Source organism: Oryzias latipes, chromosome 9 (genome assembly GCF_053564925.1).
Source record: "Oryzias latipes strain Hd-rR chromosome 9, Olatipes_Hd-rR_3.1".
Taxonomy (NCBI): Eukaryota; Metazoa; Chordata; class Actinopteri; order Beloniformes; family Adrianichthyidae; genus Oryzias; species Oryzias latipes.
In genome coordinates, this window is record NC_136245.1 from 7799231 (window position 1) to 7823969 (window position 24739).

Here is a 24739-nt window from a genome sequence, read left to right on the forward strand (position 1 = left end):
CTGGCAACCTGTCCAGGGTGTCCCATGCCTTTGCCCACAAGTGGCCGGGATAGGCTCCAGCAGCCCCGTGACCCCGAAAGGGATAAAACGGCAGAAAATGAATGAATTAAAAAAAATACTTAAAACTGTGAATTATAAAACAATGATTGTTGTCCTGTTTTACTGCCTTGAGTTTTGTTTGTTCTTTTAAATCATATTTTCAGTTTCAGAGGAAAAAAACAAAACTTCAGATGAGCTGTTTACATGAAAACATGGCTAATATCCAACTTAGGACAAAAGTTCTTGTCATGTTTCCAAGTATTACCCGCTGACGTGGTTTATGTGAGCAAAGTTCAACATGATTAATTTAGTTTTTGCAGCAACTTAACACGGAATTTGGAGGATTTTTATTTAAATTATGTGGCAGTTCTGAACATCTAAAAAATGATTCTGTTCATCTGGTATTTGTCTTTATAAGCCGGTGCCATTCATAGTAAAAATAAATAAGTAGCCCTTTTTATTTTAAAAAAGCACATCCCTTTTTCCTCATTTTTGATTAGTCATATTAATTTCTGCAGAAAGCTTTGAATATTTAATACATTTGATGTCTGTAGATTCAGTCAAACACAGGAGACAATAAAATTGCAAAGGTTTATTGGTACAAAAAAATGCTAAGAAAATTGCATGATAAATACTTTGAATTGTCTGAAATGACAACAACAACAACAACAAAAAACAGTGTGGCTGTGGCCGAGGTGAATGGAAGCACTCACAGTAAACAAGGAGCGCAACGAAAGCACTAAATTCCAAAATACCACGACTGAGGGGAGACAGAAAACACACTCTGCTGTCACTGCAGGACACACAGCCGTCACATGGAACTAAGTTCAGTCTAAGAGTCTAAACAAAATGGACAAAATATAAACGGAGCAAAAAGAAGATTTAAAACATGGAAAGTTTGAAGTTCTGGTATGGACAGAAATGCTGTTCCACCAGTAAAAGGTAGCCTAGGAAACGGCTGTTTAGTTTATCTTTGTTCCTGATCGAACACATAAACAACGATCGTAAGTTTTTTTTTTAAAATTTGTGTAAACGTCACCATTTCATCGAATAGTTTGGATTTTTTTAAGATACTTTTATAAACAAATCAGATTTTTCATACGACTGCTTGTTCAATCAAAAACTTGTAATCTTTAACTAAAGTTTAACAACTTTTCCATCAGTGAACTGACTCGTTTTTTGAAAGTACACTCTATTTGTGAGTGGAACATCCATTTGAATTTTAATGGATCAGAACATAGGGAATCGTGACTCCTTTTAGGGGTTTTACAGCATTTTCATGAATAATTAAGGTGAGAACAAACTAAAATAGCACGCAGAAATATGTCCCACCACCCTAATGTGTGTCTATGAAACAAACAAACAAAAAAATACATTAAAACAAGAGAGAATTTCCAACCTACCAGTGCAATTCATTCTGACTGGCTGGACTCATGATGTCCACGCCTACAATTATCATCGGATGAATAGATTTGTCACTACAAAAAGGTTTTCTTTTTAAAAGTTATTTTCTTTTTTTCTTATAAATATATCAATTTTAACCAAAGCTAGTTTACTTTTTATAAAAATCATTCTTTGGGTTGATCCTTCCCAACAACCTGCTGAGGTGACACCAACACGTCTGCATAGGTTTTCCACACACACACAAGTTCTAACACTTCACGCTCAAGGATCTGAGGAGACGCTCTCTCGACAAATGAAGCAACACAGCAACACTTGTGTCGCTTGGAATGGAAGCCCGACAGTTAGGAAATCAAAGTGCCATGTGGAGCGCATTGAAGCGATGGGGATGGAGGTAGACCGTTTGAAGATGCGAACCATCAACTGTGGATGTTGAGCAATACACAGGAAGGGTCATGAAGAAGTCAAAAGTGGAACTGCAACGCCTGAACTACAACAGTTATTCTTGATTGAATGAGAGTTCTTTGTGGGTTTGCCTCCTTCCCAAACCTTTCTAAAAGTTTGGTCAGCTGGGAAGATGAGTAAAATGACAGGGAAGATGGTGGAGTCTGCCTTTGGTTCCCAAACTTGAGAAAACCTTCTCACCTCAGAGGTTTATTCAGCTGTTGGAGATTGGGTCTGAAAATCCTTTAGTTTTTGGATTTAAGGTTTATTTTCTTATTTTAGCTTTGTCCTATTCCACATGAATGAATTAACCGAGTTACCCTAACACGATTAATCAAACTTCAACAAAGAATATATTGATTTACAAAAGAAGAAATTAGGACAAACCATTGTAAATTACTTTAAATTTGAAATGGCATTAAACGCAAGATCAGATAAATTACATTTTTCCATAACTGACCTATTTATGATCTTTATCACATTGCGACTTTGATAGACTCATGCTTTCCTAAACAAATGAATGAACCTGAGGGTTGGTCTGTTTACTTAGGAAAGCACCCCTCATTTCCCATCATCTTTCAGCGAACCTCAATCCCAGGATCCTGCTGTCTCCCGTGTATCGGTCTGTCTTCCTTCTAACTGGTATGCATAATAGGACTAAGTGGAGTTTTCTTCCACTACAGAGCTGGCAGTAGGTTTGTAGAGATGGTTGTAGGCACTATAAGGAAGCCTTCTGTGGAGGTAAACTTTGTTACCAGATCCGGTTCTGTAAGACCAAGAATCCTTCATGAATTCTGGAGAATTTTTGCTCTTTTTACTCACACTGAACTGAAAGACGGTTAACCGATTCGGAGACTACTGATGGAACGGTTAAAGTGCAAATAATCTCTCGCCTCCTGCACCCCTTGCCTGTCTTTGGCTGAATTCGAACCACTGTGATGGGATGCCACTTCCTCTGCCTGTCTTTGCAGGATAGACAAACAGGGCTCAGCTCTTCTTGAAGAAAGAGAAAAGTCTCTTGTCACGTTCGGAAATACGGTGAGAGCGCTTTGACGCCTGACTTCTTGATGAGCTTGTCTGGGAAGTGTGCGCCAAGCGCCACTCGTCCTGGTGCTTGTCCATCAGCTGCTGGTCAATGACTCTGTGCATATCATCCTGAAACCACAGAGAGTAAAAATAGTGAGGGAAAGGCAAGACAGAAAGTTGAAATGGTGAGTCAATCAAAAGTTGTATAATGAATCAAAAGATCCACAACTTTGAAAGACCAAAAATAAGGCTTTGGTACCATAACCAATTACCGTTTTTTAATTTATTTTATTCAAGTTATGATGCGAATCTGAACAGATCATTGAAAACTTTTTTTTAATTCAGCATCTAAATGTTATCTTTGACTTTATAAAATTAAATAAATGTTGATATGTAAACTACCAAGTTAGAATAATACTTTGAAGGAAACAAGTCATGCATTACTGTTAGAAGCTTTTGAGGGATGCAACCACTAGAGGGCGCTAACAGACTTTTAGGAGTGAATGGGATTTTCCATGTTTTGTGAGATTTTCCATTTTTTTGTCACAAAGTTTTAAACCAAATGATCCATCAGATTGCAGATCAACCTAGGAGTGAACTCAACACAATTGATTGATTGCTTTATTATATATATATATATATATATATATATATATATATATATATATATATATATATATATATATATATATATAATAAAGAGGCCTGGGAGCTTGAGGGTCCTACGCAGTATCTTAGCTGTTCATAGCACTGCGCTTTTCTGGACTGAGAGGTCTGAGGTCTTTCCAGGTATCTGTTGTAGCCACTCCTCCAGCTTGGGAGTTACTGCCCGGAGTGCTCCAATTACCACAGGCACCACTGTCACCTTCACTTTCCAGGCTTTCTCCAGTTCTTCTCTGAATCCCTGGTATTGCTCCTGTTTCTCATGTTCCTTCTTCCTGATGTTTCCATCGCTTGGCACTGCCACATCCACCACAACGGCTTTCCTCTGTTCTTTATCCACCACGACAATGTCTGGTTGGTTCGCCATTACCATCCTATCAGTCTGGATCTGGAAGTCCCACAGGATCTTTGCTCTCTCATTCTCTTCGGGGGTGTTTCCCATTTTGATCTTGGGGTTTCCAGTTCATATTCTGCACACATGTTCCTGTATATTATTCCAGCCACTTGATTGTGGCGCTCCATGTATGCTTTACCTGCCAGCATCTTACACCCTGCAGTTATGTACTGGATTGTTTCAGGCGCCTCTTTGCACAGCCTACACCTTGGGTCTTGTCTGGTGTGGTAGATCTGAGCCTCTATTGCTCTGGTGCTCAGGGCTTGTTCCTGAGCTGTCAGGATGAGTGCTTCGGTGCTGTCCTTAAGGCCAGCCCTTTCTAGCCATTGGTAGGATATCAGCCACTTCAGTTATGGTCCGGTGGTTCATCCCATGCAGAGGTTTGTCCTCCCATGAGGATCTGTCCTCCAGCACTGTGTCCTCTGCTCTCCATTGCCTGAGACATTCACTGAGCACACTGTCATTTGGGGCCTTGAGCTTGATGTACTCATGCATCTTGGATGTTTCATCCTGGATTGTGGCTTCTACGCTCACTAGTCCTCGGCCTCCTTCCTTGCGTCTAGCATACAGTCTCAGTGTGCTGGATTTGGGATGGAACCCTCCATGCATGGTGAGGAGCTTTCGTGTTTTAACATCCGAAAAATGTAAAAAGGATTCCTCCAAGCCCCTAAAATACTTAGAAAATCATGACCATATCAGTTCATCTATCCATATATCATCTTCTCCTTAGATCTGTTTAATGGGTCCTATACGTTTTACCTTAAATGCTCATCCTGACAGTTTTTGTTAGGAATGGTTAAACATAAACAAACATAAACAGCAATCAAGTGCATGGAAAGAGGAGGATGAGAAAAGGTGGATAGAAAGGTAAGGAAAGGGTGAATGGTTCTCTGCTTTGGTTGATGGTTGTGATGGTTTGGAGACAGACACAGGCTGGATGGGCAATTCCCCTCCGAACTGAAATGACTGCACATGCTCTGCCTGGGCAAGACGGTGGGATGGGGGGTCTCAGGGCTCACCTCTAAGGCAGGAGGGGAGGGGTACCACAGGGGAGAAAGGGTGGTGCTGACGCTGAGAAAGGCCACTAGATCAGAAACCACAAGAGCCAAACTGTAAAGAGCCCTGAGGAGGCAAACTGTGGGCGAGGAGAAGAGGGAAGAGCTGCTGGTTACAGAAAAGGGAGGGAAGGAGGGAAGACATGCCTCAAAGAGCTCTTTTTGTTTCAACATTTAGTGTGAGAGATTTGTTATCTGTCTTAAATTCATACTAATGCAGGTTACAACAAAGAAAATCATAAAAAAACACTGAAATTATTGCCCTTTCATTCTAGATAGAATGTGTTACTGCAGAACAAGAATCTGTGTTCTAGTATGCATCTTTTGCCACATGACATACCTGCCAAGCCTCCAACTGTTGAGACAGGTTAAGCTTCTGCTGGATGGCATCCAGCAGCTGGCTGTTCAAAGACATAATGTCTATTTTACATTTGGCCAGCTCCATTTCCACAGCTTTCTTCCTGCAACACAGAAACACCGGCTTAAAGGCTTCAGCTAAGATGCAGAAAACACCAAAATGATCAGTGTAAATAAACAACCAAGATGAGGAGAAAGTCAATTAAAAAACAAAAGACTTCCTTAAATGTTTAAACTTGATTGTGTGTTCAGCACAATCAAAGCGGTCACACTGCAGGCTGATACTTGCAACTATTTAAAACCTACAACTTACAAACCTACATCTCTTGTAACTAGTTTTACATGGTTTGAAGTTGTTTTAATTTATCTTTGCTATCTTTATCTTTCCAAACCTTTCTAAAAATCAGATCAGCACAGTCAAGACCTAGAGTATTCTAGGGCCAGTTGTTCAAAGGTAAACTGATCGGATTTTGGTGATCGGATTGGATCAAATCTTGAAAATGGGTTGTTCAAAAGGGAAAGAAAGAATCTGAAATCAGATTAGATCACAGAATCCAATCCTAGTTCTAATTTGGATCAAACCTTCAGTTTGTGTTGTTCAAAACTTGTCAGGAGGAGCTGGTAGCCCGTGTTGTGATATGTTGTCCCATTTAGAGCACAGGTAATCTGGATTTGGTAATCTTGAAAACTGTGTATCTGGATCAGGGTGATCCGGTCCAACGTTGCTTTGAAAAACCGGCATAAAAGTAAGACGGATTACCTGATCCTGCATAGGAAAAATTGTGATTTCCAAATCCGGATCATTTTGATCCAGATGAAACTTTTTGAACAACTGGCCCCTAGTTATTAGGATTAGTTTGTTGATCCTTCTCTTAAAGGGCCTCTATCATGCTTTTCTTAAGCCTTTTAGAGTAAACCATATCTATATTTATATTTATATATTAACTTTGGCACACTAAAGAACATTTTTTAAAAGAAACATTACTTGTTTTCTCTGTCCTTTCTCCTACTTGGAAGTAAGACGACTCGATCCCTCCGGCCTTCCCCCCCTGTGGGTGCCGCTCATTTCATGACGTCAACCTAAAGCCAACCTTGGCACCGTGTCAGCATTTCTCCCGCCAAAACAAACTACATCTGAACTTTTGCAAAGATGGATGTGCATAATGTGCATTTAAAATGAAAGTGTTTTTGACGATATACACCGCCAGCTCTACGGATGAGGTAGGTGAGTGTGTCAGCCTGGGGGTGGAGCTGGCAGCACAGACTTGGGGTTGTTCTCCCTTATCTACGTCACAACTCAGAGAGCAGGTTTTGCATGACTGGTTTTAAATACCGCTTTGGGGTCGTTTTCATGAGGAATGCACATTATGAAACAATTAAAAGCTCAAAAAAGTTGATTTTGCATGATGTAGGCCCTTAAACGTTTTCTGGTGTGTATGTTGCCACACCATCACACATTTTATTAAACTATTGTTTTTCAGTCTGAACAAAATTACTGCTGCTGAACACCTTAGTTGTTTTTTTTCTGTAAGTCCAAAACAAACTGTAAAAGCATGTTGAGTCACAACACCGAGTATGTAGATGTGGAATCTGACAATGCCAGTTTACATGCACACACACATGCAAGGAAACCTAAATAAGCTAACTCAACATTGTGTTCATGAACACAGTTTTGAAGAACAGCTTCAGTCAAGCCTCATAGCAGATAAGAGGACATTAAATCATAAACCTAAAGTTAGTTTTCTACTAAACTAATGGAAAAGTAGTTTTTATTTTGGTTTCCCTGCATTATTCGGCCTTTCACATCTTTGTTGTCCTGACTGCAGCAGCTGCAGACCAGGATGTCCAGTGATGCAGCATTTACATTTCTCTGTGCGGTCTTACTTGGCTATGGCATCATCTCGATCTCTGATGGCGTTCTGGAGCTGCTCGCTGGGTTCTCTGACTTCAGCCATCACCCTCAGTTGCTCGTTCTCCTCCCGGAGCGAGCACATCTCCACCGACAGCAGCGCCATCTGCAGGTCACAGGAGGGGGTGAAACGTTTCGAGGAGACGCATTCTTTCTGCATTCCTGCATCGCTGCCAGGCTCAGAGAGCAAAGCAGTGTTCATGTGTGAGATAATGAGCTGACCCAATTAAACTAGAAGGAAAGAGACCTGTGTGGTTGCACAGTTTCTATGGTGGAAACTTACTGAGATGATATTTTACTTTAATTTGCAGAAAAACAATGACAACAAGGTTAAGAAGATGTTATGTCTGTCTAAATTAAGCAGATAAACTACACTCCAGCATTGTTGCTCTGTCATTTAGGGTCTTCTGAAACATGACATTACATAACTTAGAAACAAATGGCTTCATCTACTCTCAGGGACATGCACAAGCACAGAACAGCAGCAATTGTCTTGTTCTTCAATTGTTCAATTGTGTTGCTACCTGGTTGTGCAGTTGTAGCAGCTCCTCCTCATTGCTGTGCGTTTTGTCTTGTTCAGCCTCGTAGAGCTGCCTGACCTCCTGCAGCTCTTCTCCGAGCTTCCTCACTGGCTCCTCTAGAGCCTCTTCATCACTCCGCCGTGAACCCTTTCCACACACGAAACACACCCCTGTCAAACCTGTGCTCAGATTTCCTGACACTGAAACGGTGATAAGCAGCTCCACAGGTGCCATGATGAGACGGCAGCGTGGCGTCCAAATACCGTAGACTCGTTGCCATCCAGCAGATTCTGCGTTAGCCTCCGTAGTTCCAACAGGCTGGTGTGAAGACTGCCTGTGGGTACATCTTTAACAGAGGATGTCTCAGAGGACTCATCCATGGAGGAATCAGTGGACAGCGCCGAATCTGTGACGTCATTTCCCCGCAGATGAGAGCAGAGTGAGCGCACCTCACAATAGGCCTCCCACAGCTGAAGACGCAGCTGAACAGCAGAGCAGTTATTGGCAATCCATCCTTTCCGGGGCTTTTAGCTTAATTGCGCTGTGTGATGAAGGTATAACTACCTGTTCCCTCTCCTGCTCCTGCTCCTCCTGCTCCATGCTCTGTTCTATCTCACACAGCAAGCTGGATGGGTGGGGGGTGAGACTCTGGAGGCTGTGCTCCTCTGTCAGCTCTGCTAGTCTTGTTGTCAACTGCCTGTGAGACACCTGGACCTCCTGGAGTTCAAGCTGGCTCTGCCGCAACTAGACACAACAGCTGAATCAAAACCAGGACTGCATTTCAAAAATTAAAAAATAATAAAAATCAAATGTCTACGAGACACTGTACTCACAATGTCTGCACAAGGAGAGCAGCTACCTGTGAAGCTTAGAGAGTCTGTACCTGAAGGTCCTTCTCACGACACTGTCTCTCCAGCACCAGAGTCCTCTCTCTGAGGTTGTCCACCGTGTTCTGCAGCAGCTCGTTCTCCTCCACGATGGCGTGCACCCGGTGCTCCAGCTCCATCTTCCTCTCTGACAGCATCTTAATCTGACATGCCAGAAAGACAATAGTCGGACACCGCGCTGGAGGAAAACAGGCATTAAATGGAGCAGCTCGATTGTTCAGATTTCCACCTCGACAGCCTGATTAAAGGCTAAATTTGTTGTCATCCTGCCTCTTCAGCAGCTCTTACACAACATTGAAACGTACTCCCACTGGTCTGAAAAATGCCTGTTGCCTAGCAGGGGCGTAGGCGTTAGCTTTCACCCTGAGTCCTCAGGAATGCTTCAGGAGACGTTTAACCATCCACACAATGCTTGATATCAGCTCCTTCTTAACCCTGGAGGAGCAGCGGCCTTCGACTGAAGGACAATGCCACAAAAAACACAACAGACCCATTCCTCTTTTGTCTTCTTGAGCAGAAACATCACTTGCTGCTCATTTCTATTCCCGACCTACATCTGGTAACCTACATCGCGGCTAACGTAGATCAGTTGTGTTTTTGACTTCTATATATGCATGCGGCTTGCCAGATTCTGGCTGTCTTGGGTCTGTGGACCCACATAAATAAACCAAAAATCCATTAGTCAGCAGCCTGTGGCATCTGAAAGCAAAACACTGGAAAAAGTGGGAGCATCCAGACATTGCGGTATCTCAGCTAAATATAGAGCAGTAGCCTTTTCTCCCAATTATAGCACAGGCTCTGCAGACTGGGTGTTTTCCTCACTGCTGTGATCGGAAGCAACAGGGAAATCGGAAAGGCTCAGGTTCACGACAAATCCAGCTATTCATGCAAAACGACAAACCCCAACACTTTTCTCAAGCTTTGGAGGAGGCATGTTTTTTAGGAATCTGGGATGCACACAGACATTAAGCCTCTGGCCGGAAAAGCAACAATAAAAGACAAAAAAAAGCCAAAGCTGTAATGAGTGGAAGCTGGTTTGTGCTGTTTTACAGACGTGACATGCAGCATGCAGTCTGCAGCACTCACTTCTAGCCCTTGCTGCTCCAAGAGATAGAGAGGGTGAAGGAGTAAGACATGGGAGTGAAGATACAAAAGGGTTAGACATAAAATAATAACAGAGCTGGTTCCAGAGAAACACCAGAAGCTTTCTAACAGCGTAAACACTTGTTCAAAGGACTATAGTGGTAGCAGAAGCTCATTTCTAAAGTCTTCAAAGTGAGTTGGATTAAGCCGCCTCTGTAATTCTATATTCTCTTAAAGACCCACTCAGATAAAAATTCTGTTTTTTGGTGTTTTTAACATGTTCTTGTGGCATTCTCATGATGGAGAACTTATTCAAAGACAATTAAGCCTAAAATTGCATTTCTGAGTATTTCTTTATTCAAATTATTGGCAATCAGGAGCAGACAAAAAAGAAATGCAGTTTTGTGATTGTGACGAAGTAAAAACACTGAATGGGCAATAGGAACAGGGAAGGGGGTTGCTCCACGCCAACCGTCCCGCCCACAACTAAGAGTTGAATTTCTAATGAACTACTGTCGCACTGCAGAAACACAGTTTTTTATTTCAGCTAAACACAGCAGACTCATAATTAAAAGAACACTTTTAAAATAACGCAACAATGATCGGAGTGGGTCAAAGACTCATTGTGTGTAAACTTATAGTGACTGGACAAGTAAATAAACAAAAAGTTTATGATCTGAGAATAGGAAAAAAAAGAGCCCATTTCCAATTTTTTAACAAAATCCAATTTTAATGTAAAAAAATAAAAGTAAAGTAGCTCAAGTTTAAAGTGCAAAAATTCAACTAAGAATATTTTTATTATTGTTTTTTTCCCCTCAATCTTCTCCAGCTAAAAGCTGGAACAGTCTTCCTGAGGTTGTGAGACAGGCCTCTACTGTTCTCAGGGTTAAATCTAGACTAAAACATTCCTGTTTAGCTGTGTATATAACTGAAGGGTCCTTATCGACACCTCTTTTCATTTTCTTTTGTCTTTCCTTTCTTTAAAGTAAATTTTACATGGATTATGTATGTTTTTAATCTTTTCACTGTTATGTATTGTGATTTTAATGCATTTTCCTGTTTTGTGAAGCACTTTGGATTACTTTCTGTACGAATTGTGCTATACAAATAAACTTGCCTTGCCTTTTTTTTATGGTGCAATCTCTTTTTTTGTTATTTTTCCCTAGATCCTTATATGTTTGTGATCTGACATGTCAGCTTTTGTTGCTGAAGTAATACTCAAAACATTTCTGTTGGCTCAAAGTTGGTTAGGTTGTGCAAAGCCTAACAGTTTCTTCAAAGTATCCTTATAAAAACAGAAAAAATAGCATGGAGGAGAGCTGACCTCAGCCTGTAGAGCCTCCAGTCGGGTCATGTGCTGGCTTGTAGACATACTCTTCTCCCTGAAGTCATCCCGTAATGAATGGACCTGAGTGGACAGCTGCTTTTCCACGTCTGCAGCCTGTGTATGGGCATAAGACATGATACACAATTCAATCATACAGGCTTAGTGATTGGCACAATATCAAATCTTGCAAATCCATTTTATTCAGATTATCCATTGCTTCTTCATTGCAGTAAACATGCTTCTGCATCCTTCCTATAGGAGTTGCTGTTGCCGTGTATAGGTGGTCGATTTCATTCCCGCTTTTCTTAAACTCTACTGTCCCCCAGATGTCACGGCCCTTCGTGAACTCCTATAACAGAAATGATCTGCTCAGGGTTTGTGCAGTTACAGGCAGCAGCACGGTCTGGGGACCTGTGGATCTTATTGGACAGGCGGGCTCAGGCCATGCAGAGTCTGGCTGACCACTCAGGATGCTACTGTCTGTGTTGCCATCACTGCCATGGCAACAGCATGTCCTCAAATGTTCTACATTTTCACGGCCCTCTGATCCATTTTCTGTCTAAATGGTCGTATTGTATAAAGAAAAGCCAGACATCAAAAACTAACATGAACTCCTGAAAATTCATTCTAGATCCCCCATTCTTCTTAGGCATTGCTCCATCTTTTTAATCAATGTAGACTTCAAATTTATGGGTAGAGCACTTTTTGAGAAAGTTACTCTGATGATGCTTCCAGATTTAGTCATCTAAGAGTTTAAACCAATATTAAGAACCCCAAAGCTACCTCTGTCTTTTGGCTGTTTTGCATTTTTTTTATTTATTTTTTGCTGACTGTGTAAATCTGTAAAGCTGTCCAAATGCATCTATGGCATCAAATACCAGACTTTCAAAGGATTATACTTCAAAGAGGTATCCGACAGGGCTACCCACTCTCCCCCTCAGTCTTTGATATCTTCAGTGAGCCGTTAGTTCAGTGTAAACTCATTGAAGGGAATTCATAGAAAGAAACAAAACAAAACAGGTCATCGTTTAAATGACCTCAAAACTCACAATCCTCTTTTTCTGGTTTTCACCTGTAGCCGTTAGCCCATTTTTCATCCGCAGGCAGCGGTATCCATCCGTAAGGGCAGTAGTGACTTACAGAAATTCTAACAGAAATATTCAAATATTCATTCCAGATGTGTCATAGACACACACACACACGGACGCACACACACACGTCTTTTTCTTTGGTCATATGACACATTATTCTGTAAGTCTTTTTAAAACTTTTTTCTCCCACAGTTTTTTCCTCATTTGACTCCGCTTTTCCACCTGCAACCCTCAAATACCCCATCCCAAAAACACAATCGGACAAAGAAATAAAATGACAGCAGTAGGTCAGAGGACTACACGAGAGTGTTAAGAGTATTATAACTATTAGATGATAATAATATTGATTGATACTTAATATGTTTAAATGATCTATTTTATTACATTTTGTTTCCATATTAAAAGTTGGGCAGCAAAAGCCATAATAAACTCTTGAAACAGGATGGATTCTGACCTCTAGGAGGAACCCCACACTGTTGCAGCATTTGAAGAACCCTTCAGTGATCTGAAAGGCTGCACAGTTGGATGCTTTAACGCACTTCTCTTCTGTCCTCAGATAACACTGCCTGTAGCCTGTCTGTCAGTGAATAACAATGCAGCTCCACAGCATACCACACTGCTACAATGCAGCTGAAATGTTTCTGATATAACTGAAGAAAACATTTCCAATATTTGACCCCTCCCCTCCCCTTCTCACAGCAACATAGTTCACATAACAGTGCAGAAGTCAGATAAATGGTAAAACTGTTGCTTTGTGTTTCTCAGGGTTGAAGCATGTCAAAGACCGACGACAGTCCCTGTTCTCACTCAGGCAAACATGCAGGTCTTAAGGAAATAAATGGAGTTAAGGGGGGCTGTATATAAAACAACAAAGAATCCTTTTTTTTCATTCATATGTTCATATGTTTGTTTGTTACTCTATCAAGCAAATTGCTCGTTACTGTAGCATAAATCCTTTTAAATTTGAATCTGACAGGTTAGGTTATATGGACAGTGTTTAAGTCCTAATGTATAGTTGCCCAATCCGATATTTCAAGTCCGATTCCCCATAGATGTGAATAAATATGCACCAATTTTTAGTTTTTATTTTAAGAAATTAAAAACGTTTATGCTCTCGCAGGCCACATAAAATGACATGGAGGGCCACATTTGACACATGTGGTTTAGGGCAACCAATTAACCTACAGTCAGGACCATAAATATTTGGACAGAGACACATTCTGAGGCTTTAGGCCTTAAATCTGTGTTTTGTGACTGTGTGTTCTGATAAACCAAATGCTCTTTTCGCGATATTGCTCTGAAACCAGTGAAAATCAGCTCATGAGATGTTGGTAAAGTGACATCTGACCCACTGACCCAATAAGCTTTGAGCTTTCAGATTGTGCTGTGAAATAGAAAGCTGCCTGCAGGCTTTTGGATAGTCTTTTAATCTGGAATTGCATTCCTCAGATTCCAGATTATCAGCAGAACTGGAAAACAAACTGGAAAAAACAACAACTGTAGTGCAGTAAACTTGAAATGCTTTCAAAAGTAGCAGATAGCATCTTAGGTGGATCTGAATCAAAAGCATCAAAGGACTGAGGTGGCACAACCTGACATCAAGCTTGCAATCCTCTTCTGTAGACCCCATTTCCATGGTAACAACATACACGTTTCAATTTGCATGTCACTCTGGTTGTCACAGCAACCAGGAAGTGCTTGGATTGGTGGAGCTGTGGGTAGTGGTGTCAGTTTTTCTTTTTTTCCCTATCACAGAGCACTGGCTGCCACAGGCTTTCAGATGACGCTCAAACGGTTGCGTAATCAATCCTGCAGGTGATAATATGTGCCAGTCACCAAGTTGGCCTCAAAAGCAGACGCTAGCACTGATGGGATGCAGATGATGTCTGGCAACAACTGCAAAAAAAGCCCAGGGAGTTCAGCATTGGCTGCAAACAATAGAAGATAATCTTTATCCTGTGCATGTGTGATGCTCACACAGTCCCAGTGAGGCCAGACATAAAAAAAAACAATCCAAAGTTCTTCATTCCTGTTATAAAAAAGTTAACGTTAAATCTTGATTAATGATTTTAATATAAGACTATGAGAGCAGAGGAGACTCCAGCACTAAATGCTCAAATAAACAATAATGATGAGTCACAAGTGGCCATTATCAGCAGCTTTTCAGTCACTTCAGCAAAACTGGCCACGACTTTAAGACCAGTAAAGTACACACTTGCTGCTGGTGTTACTAAATGCTCAGCGTCCTGAGCGCGTGCGGTAACGTAATTACAGAAAGGTCCTCTGCCTGCTGCTGCTCTGTGATCAGATTAGACCTGAAGAGATTGGCTGTTCTGGCACAGAAAGAAAGACACACTCTCCCTGGATCAGTTCCAGTTTATATACACTGTATAAACCCTATATACAGTGTATAGTACAGTAATATATACTGTATATATATATACGGTATATATATCTACTCACACATATGCACATTGTAAATATATTCACATTCACTGCTCAAAAAATAAAGGGAACATCCAAAAAAAGTCAATGTTACTCCAAGTTAATCACATCTGTGTAATCAAACTGTCCAACTAGGAAGCAGCACTGACTGACAATCAATTTCACGTGTTTTTGTGTGAGTAGACAACAGGTAGAAATAGTAGGCAATCAACAAGACGCCTTTTAATAAAGGAATGGTTCTGCAAGTGGTGACCACCGACAACTTCTCCGTCCTCATATTTTCTGGCTGATGTTTAGGCAACTTTTGAATGCCGGCAGTGTTTTCACTCCAGCGGTACTATGGATCAGCGTCTACAACCCACACAAGTGCCCCAGGTAGTGCAACTCATCCAGGACGGCACATCGGTGAAAGCTGTGGCAAGAAGGTTTGCTGTCTTTCAGCGTAATGTCCAGAGTATGGACAGGCCAGTAGACCAGGAGACGAGGAGGAGGCTGTAAGAGGGCAACAACCCTGCATCGGGACCACTACCTCCTCCTGTGCTTACAGCCCAACCCCATGCAAGACGTTTGGCATAGTCTTGACAACACCAAGTTTGGCAAAAAAACAAAACAAAAAAAAGTTACCCTGTGCTCTTCACAGATGAAAGGAGGTTCACAAGAGCACATGTGACAGACATAACAGAGTCTGGAGACGCCGTGGAGAACGTTCTGCTGCCTGGAACATCGTCCAACATGACCGGTTTGGCAATGGGTCAGTAATGGTTTTGGGGTGGCATTTCTTCAGTTGGCTCTATGTGTTCGCCAGAGGTAACCTGACTGCCATTAAGTACCAAGATGAGTTTCTCATATGAGAAGATAAGCTGCTGTGATTGGCCCTGGGTTCCTCCTCATGCAAGACAATGCTAGACTTCATGTGGCTGGAGTGTGTCAGCAGTTTTTGCCAGACGAAGGTATTGATGTTACAAACTGGCAGGGAAGTCATACAGTCACGTGGAGGCCACACCCAGCCTGATTTTGACTAGTTTCGAAGTTGGATCAACCTGTAGTGTGTTTTACCACTTTAATTTTAAATATGATTCCACATCCAGACTTCCATAGGCATATAAATTTAATTTCAATGAATCATTTTGGTGTGCTTGTGTTGTCAGCACATGCAACTATAAAGAATAAAACATTTAAAAAGAATATTTCATGTGTTCATGTGTTTTTGTACCGTTCCCTTTATTATTATTTTTAGTAAACATAATATTCACTAAACCTGCAGAAACACGCACTCTCAAGGTTTACAGAAATGTGCCGTTGGGTAATATTTGCTCAAAAAAGAGCTGAAACAATAAAAAGGCTCTCTTTAACCACTATTAGGGGTGTAACGATTCATATTTGTGGTTGCTGATAAGATTCATTGTAAATCATTTTGAATGATCCGATTTGATCCGATTCACTGATCTAAAATCGATCCAGGTCATCTTTAGCCAAACATTTAACCAGTGTGATTCAGAGATGAACACCTGGTACTGAACAGTGCAGGTAAAGTTTTCCGCAGTCCTTGTGTTTCTTGCAAGATAATCAAGTGTTAATCAAATATGTGTGCAAATAAACAAGTGAACATGAATTAATGACAAATCCACTTACATTTTAGCTACCTAAAGTTCAGTCCACTGTTGTTTTCCTACATCCAAATATTAGAAATGGAACATTATTAGAACATTCTAGCACATCGTATGGTCACATGTCTTTGTAAAATTCAAAGTGTTTCCACACATTGCACTGGAAGGATGGCTTTATCAGTTTTTGATATCATAACGTGTGATGCATGTGGTTGTTTTTATGTTATAGTAAAATAAACCTACTGTGTATCAATCCAAATGGTATTTTCAAATATCGATATAATGGATTTCTTTTATTTTGAAATGATTTTATAATGGTATAGGTTGATTTGATTAACAACTTGCATCAGACAGATTAATCAATCTGGTTGGATCGTGGGAAAATAAATCGATTCATCAATTAGGTCGATTAATTTTTACACCCGTAATAATTATCGAAAAGATCTACATTTTCTCTGGTCACTAATCAAGAAAAACATGAACTAAAGTCCCTTTGGTTCTCGACTATAAACATATGTAGAAACAAATAGCACAGATTATAGCCAATCCTTCTGAGTGTCGTGTCTTCCTCAATGACTTGGATAACTTCCCAAGATGTGTCCTGTGTAAAAATTACCATCCAACTGCAACGAAAGAAAGAGTCCTTAAAGAACTGATTACTGGATTTATATGAGAAGTTATTGTTTATATATCAATAAGGTTAGTTTGTGCTACTTTGTCTTAAAATCCTCTGATTCTTTAATAAGCATTGAAATAATTTCATTAAATGAATTTAATTACTAGTTCAACTTTTAGATATTGATGGTATAAATAAGTGGAAAAAACCTTGTGAAAATAAAAAAAATTAAAATACCTATACTACTTATTGCTACTTTAATTACATAGTATCTGCATGCCGTTACTAATTAGTTTGTCATTAAGGATTTAGAATTTTGTTTTTGCACCACTTTGAGCACAGATATATTCTATGTAAATAAGATGACTAACCAGATCAGTTCGGATATATTAGATCAGTGTTTTTCAACCAGTGTGCCGCGGCACACTAGTGTGCCGTGGGAGATGGTCAAGTGCGCCGTGGAGAAATTGCCCTCATTAATTGATCTAAAAACATTTTCCATCTCCAGGAAATCAGCTCTTTGTTCATCCAAACAGGCCCTGATAACACTGAGTAGTTAGGAATATAAAAGATCTTGAAATTACTTTTTCTTCGTGTTTATTTAATTCTATTAAAGACATTTTGATAAGAATCACGGTACCGCGATTTAGCTGCAGCTATAACTGTGTAAGGAAAAGTCCCGCCCCTTTAACTGTCTCCGCCAATCATTCTTGAAGGTTTAATCACATGTCATCAGTCTGACCAATCAGAAGTGGTCAAAGTCTTCACTTCCTTGTTCTTAATTCTGCTGATAAAGTCGCTCAGTTCTAACAAAAATACCAGCTAGAGCTCGTCTTTAGCTGGTGGTTCATCTCTTAGAAAAAAACAGCCGCAACTTCCTGCTTTTTCTGCCACAATTATCACAAAAAACCACGTGAGATTGCGCGCGCGGGGGGGGGGGGGGGGGCTGTCGATCAATACAGACCATGAATTTCTGATTTTTTTTTTTTTTTGGATGCTGGTGTACTGGTGTGCCGCGGGATTTTTGTCAGGGTTAAAGTGTGCCGTGGCTCAAAAAAGGTTGAAAAACACTGTATTAGATCAACCAAAAACTGCAGAAAGTTTCTTTGTTTGGTAGAAGGACAATAAATGCTAAAGGTGGACACTTTTCTTCTTTTTAGAAATCATGTCATTTTCGAGACTTTGGTAGAGGATCACTCCTACGTTTGGGTTTTCTCCTGCATCACCCAGAGCACTTCCTGTTTGTTTTATGTGAACAAATAGGGATGCAGCTTCCTTTTCAGCTGAGTATCATTTCCCATACACCCCCCTTTCACATGTAATTTGCAGATGGTGGACCGGAACAAGCTTTTCACTTAGACGACACACATGACCATATTATGCAAATCCAGTTATGGACAAGGTTAATTGAAAATCAAATAGACTCGCTTTAATCATAATGAGATTGTTCCACTTTTAGAGTTAAACATCGTGGGAAGCAGACGAAAAGAGTGAGGAAGTCCCTGGTGGTTTCCTGTGAGTACTCTCGTGTTCCCTCCATCCTGTCAGAGCTGTAAGCAGCAATATTACTTAGTCACAGCTTATTGCTAAGTAATGAGTTCAGACAGAACGATGAAAAAAACGCACAAGCAAAGAGGAATATATTAAGAGAATGCAAAAACAGCCTTCCTGACTTGATTTATTTTATTACCCAGCAGGTTTCCTCTCATCTGACCAACACACTGATTGATGAGATCTGGATCGATGCATCCAATTAGGTCTCTTGAATTTCATCAAATAACAAAGACCACAAAAAAGTGCTTCCCCTGAAAACACTGCCCTCTCAGGGAATTTCTTTATATATTTTTACGATCAATTGGATTAAATTCCCTTTAATTATCCTGAGTTTCTCTCCTAACAGCACTCCAGAACAGAACAGTGCAGCTACGCCTTTGATTGAAGTGCAGTCGATGTTTAATCTGGTTTAATCTGATCAAGACGAGGAGAGCTCTGCTCCTGTGCATCAGCAGTTTGAGGGTTAAACATCCACCTCCCTGAGCCTCTTCTCCTCCGAGCAGCAGGTGCCTGGCAGCAGAGCACATCTTCTCCCAGGAGGGGAGCATACAGAATGTGAAAGTCATCGCAGACAGGGTTATCAAAGCTTCTCAGCTCCAGGGGCTCCTAAAATGCAGCTTTAGCACAAATTGCTGTTCTTCATGACCATAATCAGAGACATGGTGTACATGAGGTTTCTTGCTTTTATGATGCAAAAAACCTAAAGTTATGGTCCTAAAAGTCATTACATGATGACGTGATAATGAGCTCAAGGCAGTTCTGTTAAAGAACCAGATTGCTTGTCCTCTGATAAATTCATTATCATCAACTTTAAAAGAGGTTGATAACGGAAATGATGCATGAAAAAGGAAAAAGTTATGTTATCTGAAGAAAGCGTCCTTGTTTTCACTGTCTCTAGAGCAAATTGAGATGTTGCACTGAACTCCCAACCAGCTTGATCCAAAAACTGTCTCTTCTAGCAGCTGGTCTCTGTGGAACATCATGTGAGAGTTTGTCCAAAAGGCTTCCTGTTTCTTTGTACTCGCTTCAAACAGCCCAGACCTTTTTGTAAAGAGCTCCTGCAGTACCAGTTCTCCACTTACTCTGAAAATCATGCACATTTTTGTGGAGATCGTCTGCCTCTTTTGTACAGCTTCACTTCTAAATCTATGAACCAGATACCATCGACCCACTTTACACTGACCTATGAATTACCAGTGAATTAAAAAAAACCTTCAAGCCACAGTGTGACCACACATTTAGAACAGTTACCAAAGACATATTTAGTTTAAAAACATTTATTTTGATGCAAAGAAAGTTCAATTGGCACCATAAAACATCTGAACAACAGCTTAAAAAATATAAGTACAGCATCAGATAAATCCTCTAAGAACAGACTAAGAATGAAATATGGTCAAGGAGTAGCAACTATCTTAAAGTCCCACTCTGATAATCTTTTGATCTATTTTTAAGTGATCCCAGAGGTCTTTTAACTATGATAATGCAGTTTTAGCCTAAATTAAAAAGCTGTTTTACTTTACAGAGCAGAATGATTTTGTGAGAAATTCACCTCTGAAGCTAGTCATGCAATTTTGAGCTTAATGCTCTTTATATGTGTCCTTCATCATGAGAAAGATGCCACATTAACATGTTGAAAACACCAAAAACACACGATTTTCCATCAGAGTGGGTCCTTAAGAAACTCTAAAGTCTTTTTATAGGGTAATTTTTAACAGATAAGAAATTCTGGAAGCACAATATAAAAAGGGGGAAAGGTTGCAACACAAACTGCACACTGCTGCAGATGAAAGTTTCAACATACCCTCAAGCAGTGAGGCTTACGTTTGCGTCGGTCAATTTTCCCTTCTATTCATCTACAAATCTCATGTTCCAATACCTAAATTAAGATCACCTGTCAATATGCAGAGTGTTGTTACATAAGGTTTCAGGCCAGTCTGGGCTAAACTAGTCAGCACAAAACCCAGAAAATCTTGCTTTCATATTGATGAGGTGGCACAATTGAGAAGAAGTGACACAGACAGGATGAGTGGAGTTCAGTCCAACCAAAGTGAAAACAAACCCTGTCCCATGAACAACCTCAGCATGGAAAGACCAAGCAAATACCAAGCACTTCCACAACACCGTTTTTTCCCACACACTGGCCTTCCACACACATAAGCAGCATTAGCACCATGTGACACGTTGACTCAAAGCTCAGGCTAATTAAAGCTGCGCATCACACTATGTTCACAAACATATGCAGCTCCTCACCCTGCTGAGTTGCTCCAGGAGCCTCTGGTTCTGCTCTGAGAGCTCGCTGATGGCCTTGGTCTTGTCCCTGTCCACTTCTCTCAGCTGGATCTGGTGGCGCTCCAGCTCAACTTGCAGCTGCTGGACGTCTGTCTCCAGCTCGGACACTCGGCTTTCCCACTCCCCCTCTCGACTTTCCAAACGCCGTCGTAGTTCATGCTTCTCTTGCTTCAAGTGCTGGGTGCCATAAAAAATAAAGTTAAGCCTTTGACCTGTTATGGATACAACTATTAAACTGAGTGGAAGAAACCATTTCCCCAAAGTTATAGTGACTAAGATTCCTTTTTCCAACTTTTTTACTTTGTTAAGAAAAACAAAAACAAATTATGTATGCAACATAAAAGCTCATTAAATTAGACACTAAATGGCACTTTTTGAGCCAGAAAACTAGGGTTTTGTTCAAAAACAAAAGTGATACTTTTAAGTACTGTAAGACAACCACAACTATATGCAAGAAAATCTATTTCTAAAGCCCTAAAGCAACAGTTTATAAGATAGGAAGAATCTTTCCTTTTTTCTCATTCAGTGCTTAGATGAACATTGTTTTTCTGGTTAAAGAAAAACAAGAGAGTCTTTTTGAAATGCAGATGAATTGAAAGCAGGTAGCCTGCTACTACAGAAGGATTAACAACAACATACACACTGCAAAAACTGAATAATAAGAAAGTTTTTTTAATTGTTTCAAGAAAAATTTGTCTTATTTTCTGTCCTATTAGAAGAATAATCTTATCAAGAAAGTTTTTCAATAGCAAAAAATCTTAGTTTGAAAATCATGTCTTAGTGACAAGAATGTTCTTAAAATTAGATTTCTTGGTAATATCTTTTTTCTTATCACATTGGCAGATTGTTTTACTTATTTCAAGAAAATGTCCTATTTGGATCAGAATGTTTGATTTATTTCTTAAGCCTGGGAGTCTGTTTTTGCGATGGAAAAATAGACTGAAAAATATGTTTAAACAGCTTTCTGAATGGGACATCCCCAAACATAGCATCACTGACAGACATAATTTACAGCAGATTTTTCCTCTGAGAGGATGAATGAGGATCAAACGGGCTGAGCAGATGCAGCAGACCACGCAAAGCAACAGGATTAGTCTTTGTGGTGTTTCTAAAGGCCCTGTGGATGAAGGATTTGAAAAACAACAGAGCTCTCTCATGGTAAACATGATACTCTCTAAATTACAGGCTGGTATACAGATTTTAAGCTGTCTGTAAGCTTTTTTATTCCAAGATAAGAAATTTGTTGGTTGAACTACTTGACCTGAGAACTTCCTGGAACTTTTTTTCAACTTATAAAGCATCAGGTGGTACATAAACAGCTTATTTGATATTTTTGAGGATACTAGACACTTTTAAACCTCAACAAAAGAACCTTTCTTGTCATGTTTACCTCTAGTTTCTCATTTAGATCTTTGTGCATGTTCTCATATTGCTTAGTCAAGTCCTGGTTTCTTTCTAGCAGCGCTTTTCCAAGTTTTGCGGCTAACACCAAGTCTTTCTCTTTTTGGCGGAAGAGAAACAGCAAATCTGCGTTGTGACCGACTGCAGTCGCCTCCAGCTCCGGCAGCTCCGGCTCGTCTCCCCGCTCCCCGGTGATCATGGCCAGTTCCTCCTCCAAGGCCATGCCGAGGCCTCCGGAGCCAGCCTGGCGCAGCGGGTGACCGTGGAAACCGCCCGAGTCCGGAGCGGCGGCGCTGGAGCGCGGCTCCATGCTGTCGCTGTCCAGCTCCAGTGGTGCTGAAATCCCCGCAGACGACTGCAGGTCCACGCAGAACGCGGACATCACCGACCGGCGACAGATCACTGCCGACTGACTGACTGACTGGCTTTACTCCGGATAAGCCCACTCTGCTCGAACTGGGCTGGGCTGACCGGATCGATTTGTAATTAGCGATTCTTCCATTTTTCTCCGAATGTAAAGTTGGATCCAGTTCAGATGGTGAATCGAAGTCTCCTTGGGTTTGTTTGCTCGTGAAGCAGCTTTGACCGTGCCTCCGGTTCAGTCCCAGCAAACACTGTCTCCGCTGCAGCTCATTTACTCGCTTTTAAAGGACTGACACACAAATCGGACTCGATCCCGGTATAAACCGCCTCCTCCTGGAGCTTTTCTTCCCTCTTGGTCGGTCAGGGTCCATCCCGTCCCGGGGTTCAGCAACCCCCATAATGTCGAGCCTCTTACTCCTCGGTCACTTGCCAGGCAAACACGATAAGCGCGAGCCCGAGGCCTTCCCAAATCCGTTTTCCTTCGTGGGTGCGCGTTCCCGCCACTGCGCTGACGGTGGCTGAGACCCGTTCAGACGAGGCCGCTGATTGGCTGGAAACGATAGCGCCATATTTTGGTCCAACTCACGCTCATCTGTCACAGCAAGAAAACGAGAACGTGAGGCGGTGAAGAAACGGTAGGCTGGCGCCTGGAGCAACGCGCCACGACGCATCCTCTGCAGGAGAGGCTTTTTACATGACCAAAAAATCCAAAAATCACACTTTAGAAAAATCATTTGTCTCTCATTCTTCTGCTCGACATTCTGACAGATCCCTGCCTCAAACGCATGACAACAAACGTACCAGAATTAAAAGAAAATTGTAAAAATGCTGGTTATTCTTGAATGACCTCTGCAGAAACAAAAATACGGGTCGTCTAAAATCACGTTTAATACAAAACTTCCAAAAAAAAGCAAAAGAAACTGACAGAGTTTCAATAAAAGCCGAATAAACAATCTTTGATGCTTTTTAAAGTTTAGTTTTCATCTCGTGCTGTCATCAAATAGGTTCTCTTCCTGTTTTTATGTCAATACATTGTAGTTTCCTGTATTTCAGTCCAAAGCCCTGATTCTTGAAAAGATCTGTAAATTCCCTAAGATTAACTTTCTTTAAGCATCAGTTCTATTCCATTAAAATAAAGTTCAGTAACTGCACCGCAAGAGATAGTCCTACTGCCCTTTAAGGTGGAGTAGACATCTGGTTCAGTCATCTTGCCATTTAAATACCTACTCTGATGAAAACTGTGTTTTTGGTCCAATGTTCCTCTGGGATTTTTTTCTGATGATGGAGGACATACATACAGACAATTAAGCTTAGAATTGCACTTCTGTATATTTGTTTTTTCAAATTATTAGGAATCAGGAGCAGACAAAAATTCAGTCAGATAAGATTGTATATATGTGACATAGTGTAAATACAGGCCACTTGCAGACAAATAGATCCATATACGTCTTGATTTTCCTTGCCTGACCTGGTATCTAGCTCAAAACTGTACATATGAAAAGCTCCAATGTTGCTTACAATTTTGGTGCACCAGTAATGTAAGCTTGTAAGGGGCTGTAAACTAGCGGGAGAGTTTGTAGACAAAAGGATAATGGGAAATAGGGGCAGGCTCACTCTGCATCAGCAGTCCCGCCCACAAGAGGTGAATTTCTAATGAATTCCTAATTTCTAATGAATTCAATTCAATTTTAATTATATAGCCCAAAATCACAATAACAGTCGTCTCGATGGGCTTCGAAGTAAACATGAACTCAAAAGGATCATGAATACAAAGAGTTCAATAGGAAAATACTAAAATGAACTAACAAACTGACTAAGCTATACTGGCATCCCTGCCCTTAGACCAGTGTTTTTCAACCTTTTCTGAGCCACGGCACACTTTAACCTTAAAAAAAATCCCGCGGCACACCAGCATCCAAAAAAAAAAAAAAAAGGAGAAACTCATGGTCTGTATTGATCTACAGTCCCTCCACAATCTCACATGCATTTTTGAGATAATTGTATCAGAAAAAGCTGGAAACTGCAGCTGTTTTTTTTCCTAAAAAATGCAATAAAAGTTAAGTTAGAAGATTTAAAAACAGATTGATGTGTGTTCGTTGTTTCAAGACGTTTAACAACAGATCTCCTTGTGCGCTGTCAATCTCATGACCCAATGCATCATGGGAGATGTAGTGCATAAAACGGCTGGAGATCGGTTTTCGGAGCTTCATTGTTTTGTTCACTTGTTCCACGGTCTGATACCGGATTCTGTGCAAAGCTACACCGCT

At 40.7% G+C, this 24739-nt stretch overlaps 1 protein-coding gene across 4 annotated transcripts; it reads right to left on the reverse strand.

The window, feature by feature from the left end:
* Positions 1 to 618: 618 nt before the first annotated feature.
* On the reverse strand, positions 619 to 24399 carry bicdl1 (BICD family like cargo adaptor 1). 4 transcript variants are annotated; one of them, XR_911456.4, is made up of 12 exons: positions 22099 to 24399; positions 20670 to 20885; positions 11104 to 11220; positions 9783 to 9794; positions 8693 to 8839; positions 8374 to 8553; positions 8073 to 8291; positions 7813 to 7956; positions 7264 to 7394; positions 5363 to 5483; positions 4987 to 5102; positions 619 to 3039 (listed from the first exon to the last, which is right to left on the reverse strand). XR_911456.4 is itself a non-coding variant. In XM_011492749.4 (11 exons), the coding sequence occupies exons 1-11, from the start codon at positions 22489 to 22491 to the stop codon at positions 2872 to 2874; spliced, it is 1848 nt and encodes a 615-aa protein (XP_011491051.1). In that variant the 5' UTR covers positions 22492 to 24399; the 3' UTR covers positions 619 to 2871. The 4 variants fall into 4 exon arrangements, 2 of the variants coding, with proteins under 2 accessions (XP_011491051.1, XP_004084554.2); XR_013658086.1 differs by lacking the exon at positions 9783 to 9794; XM_011492749.4 differs by lacking the exon at positions 4987 to 5102.
* Positions 24400 to 24739: the final 340 nt, after the last annotated feature.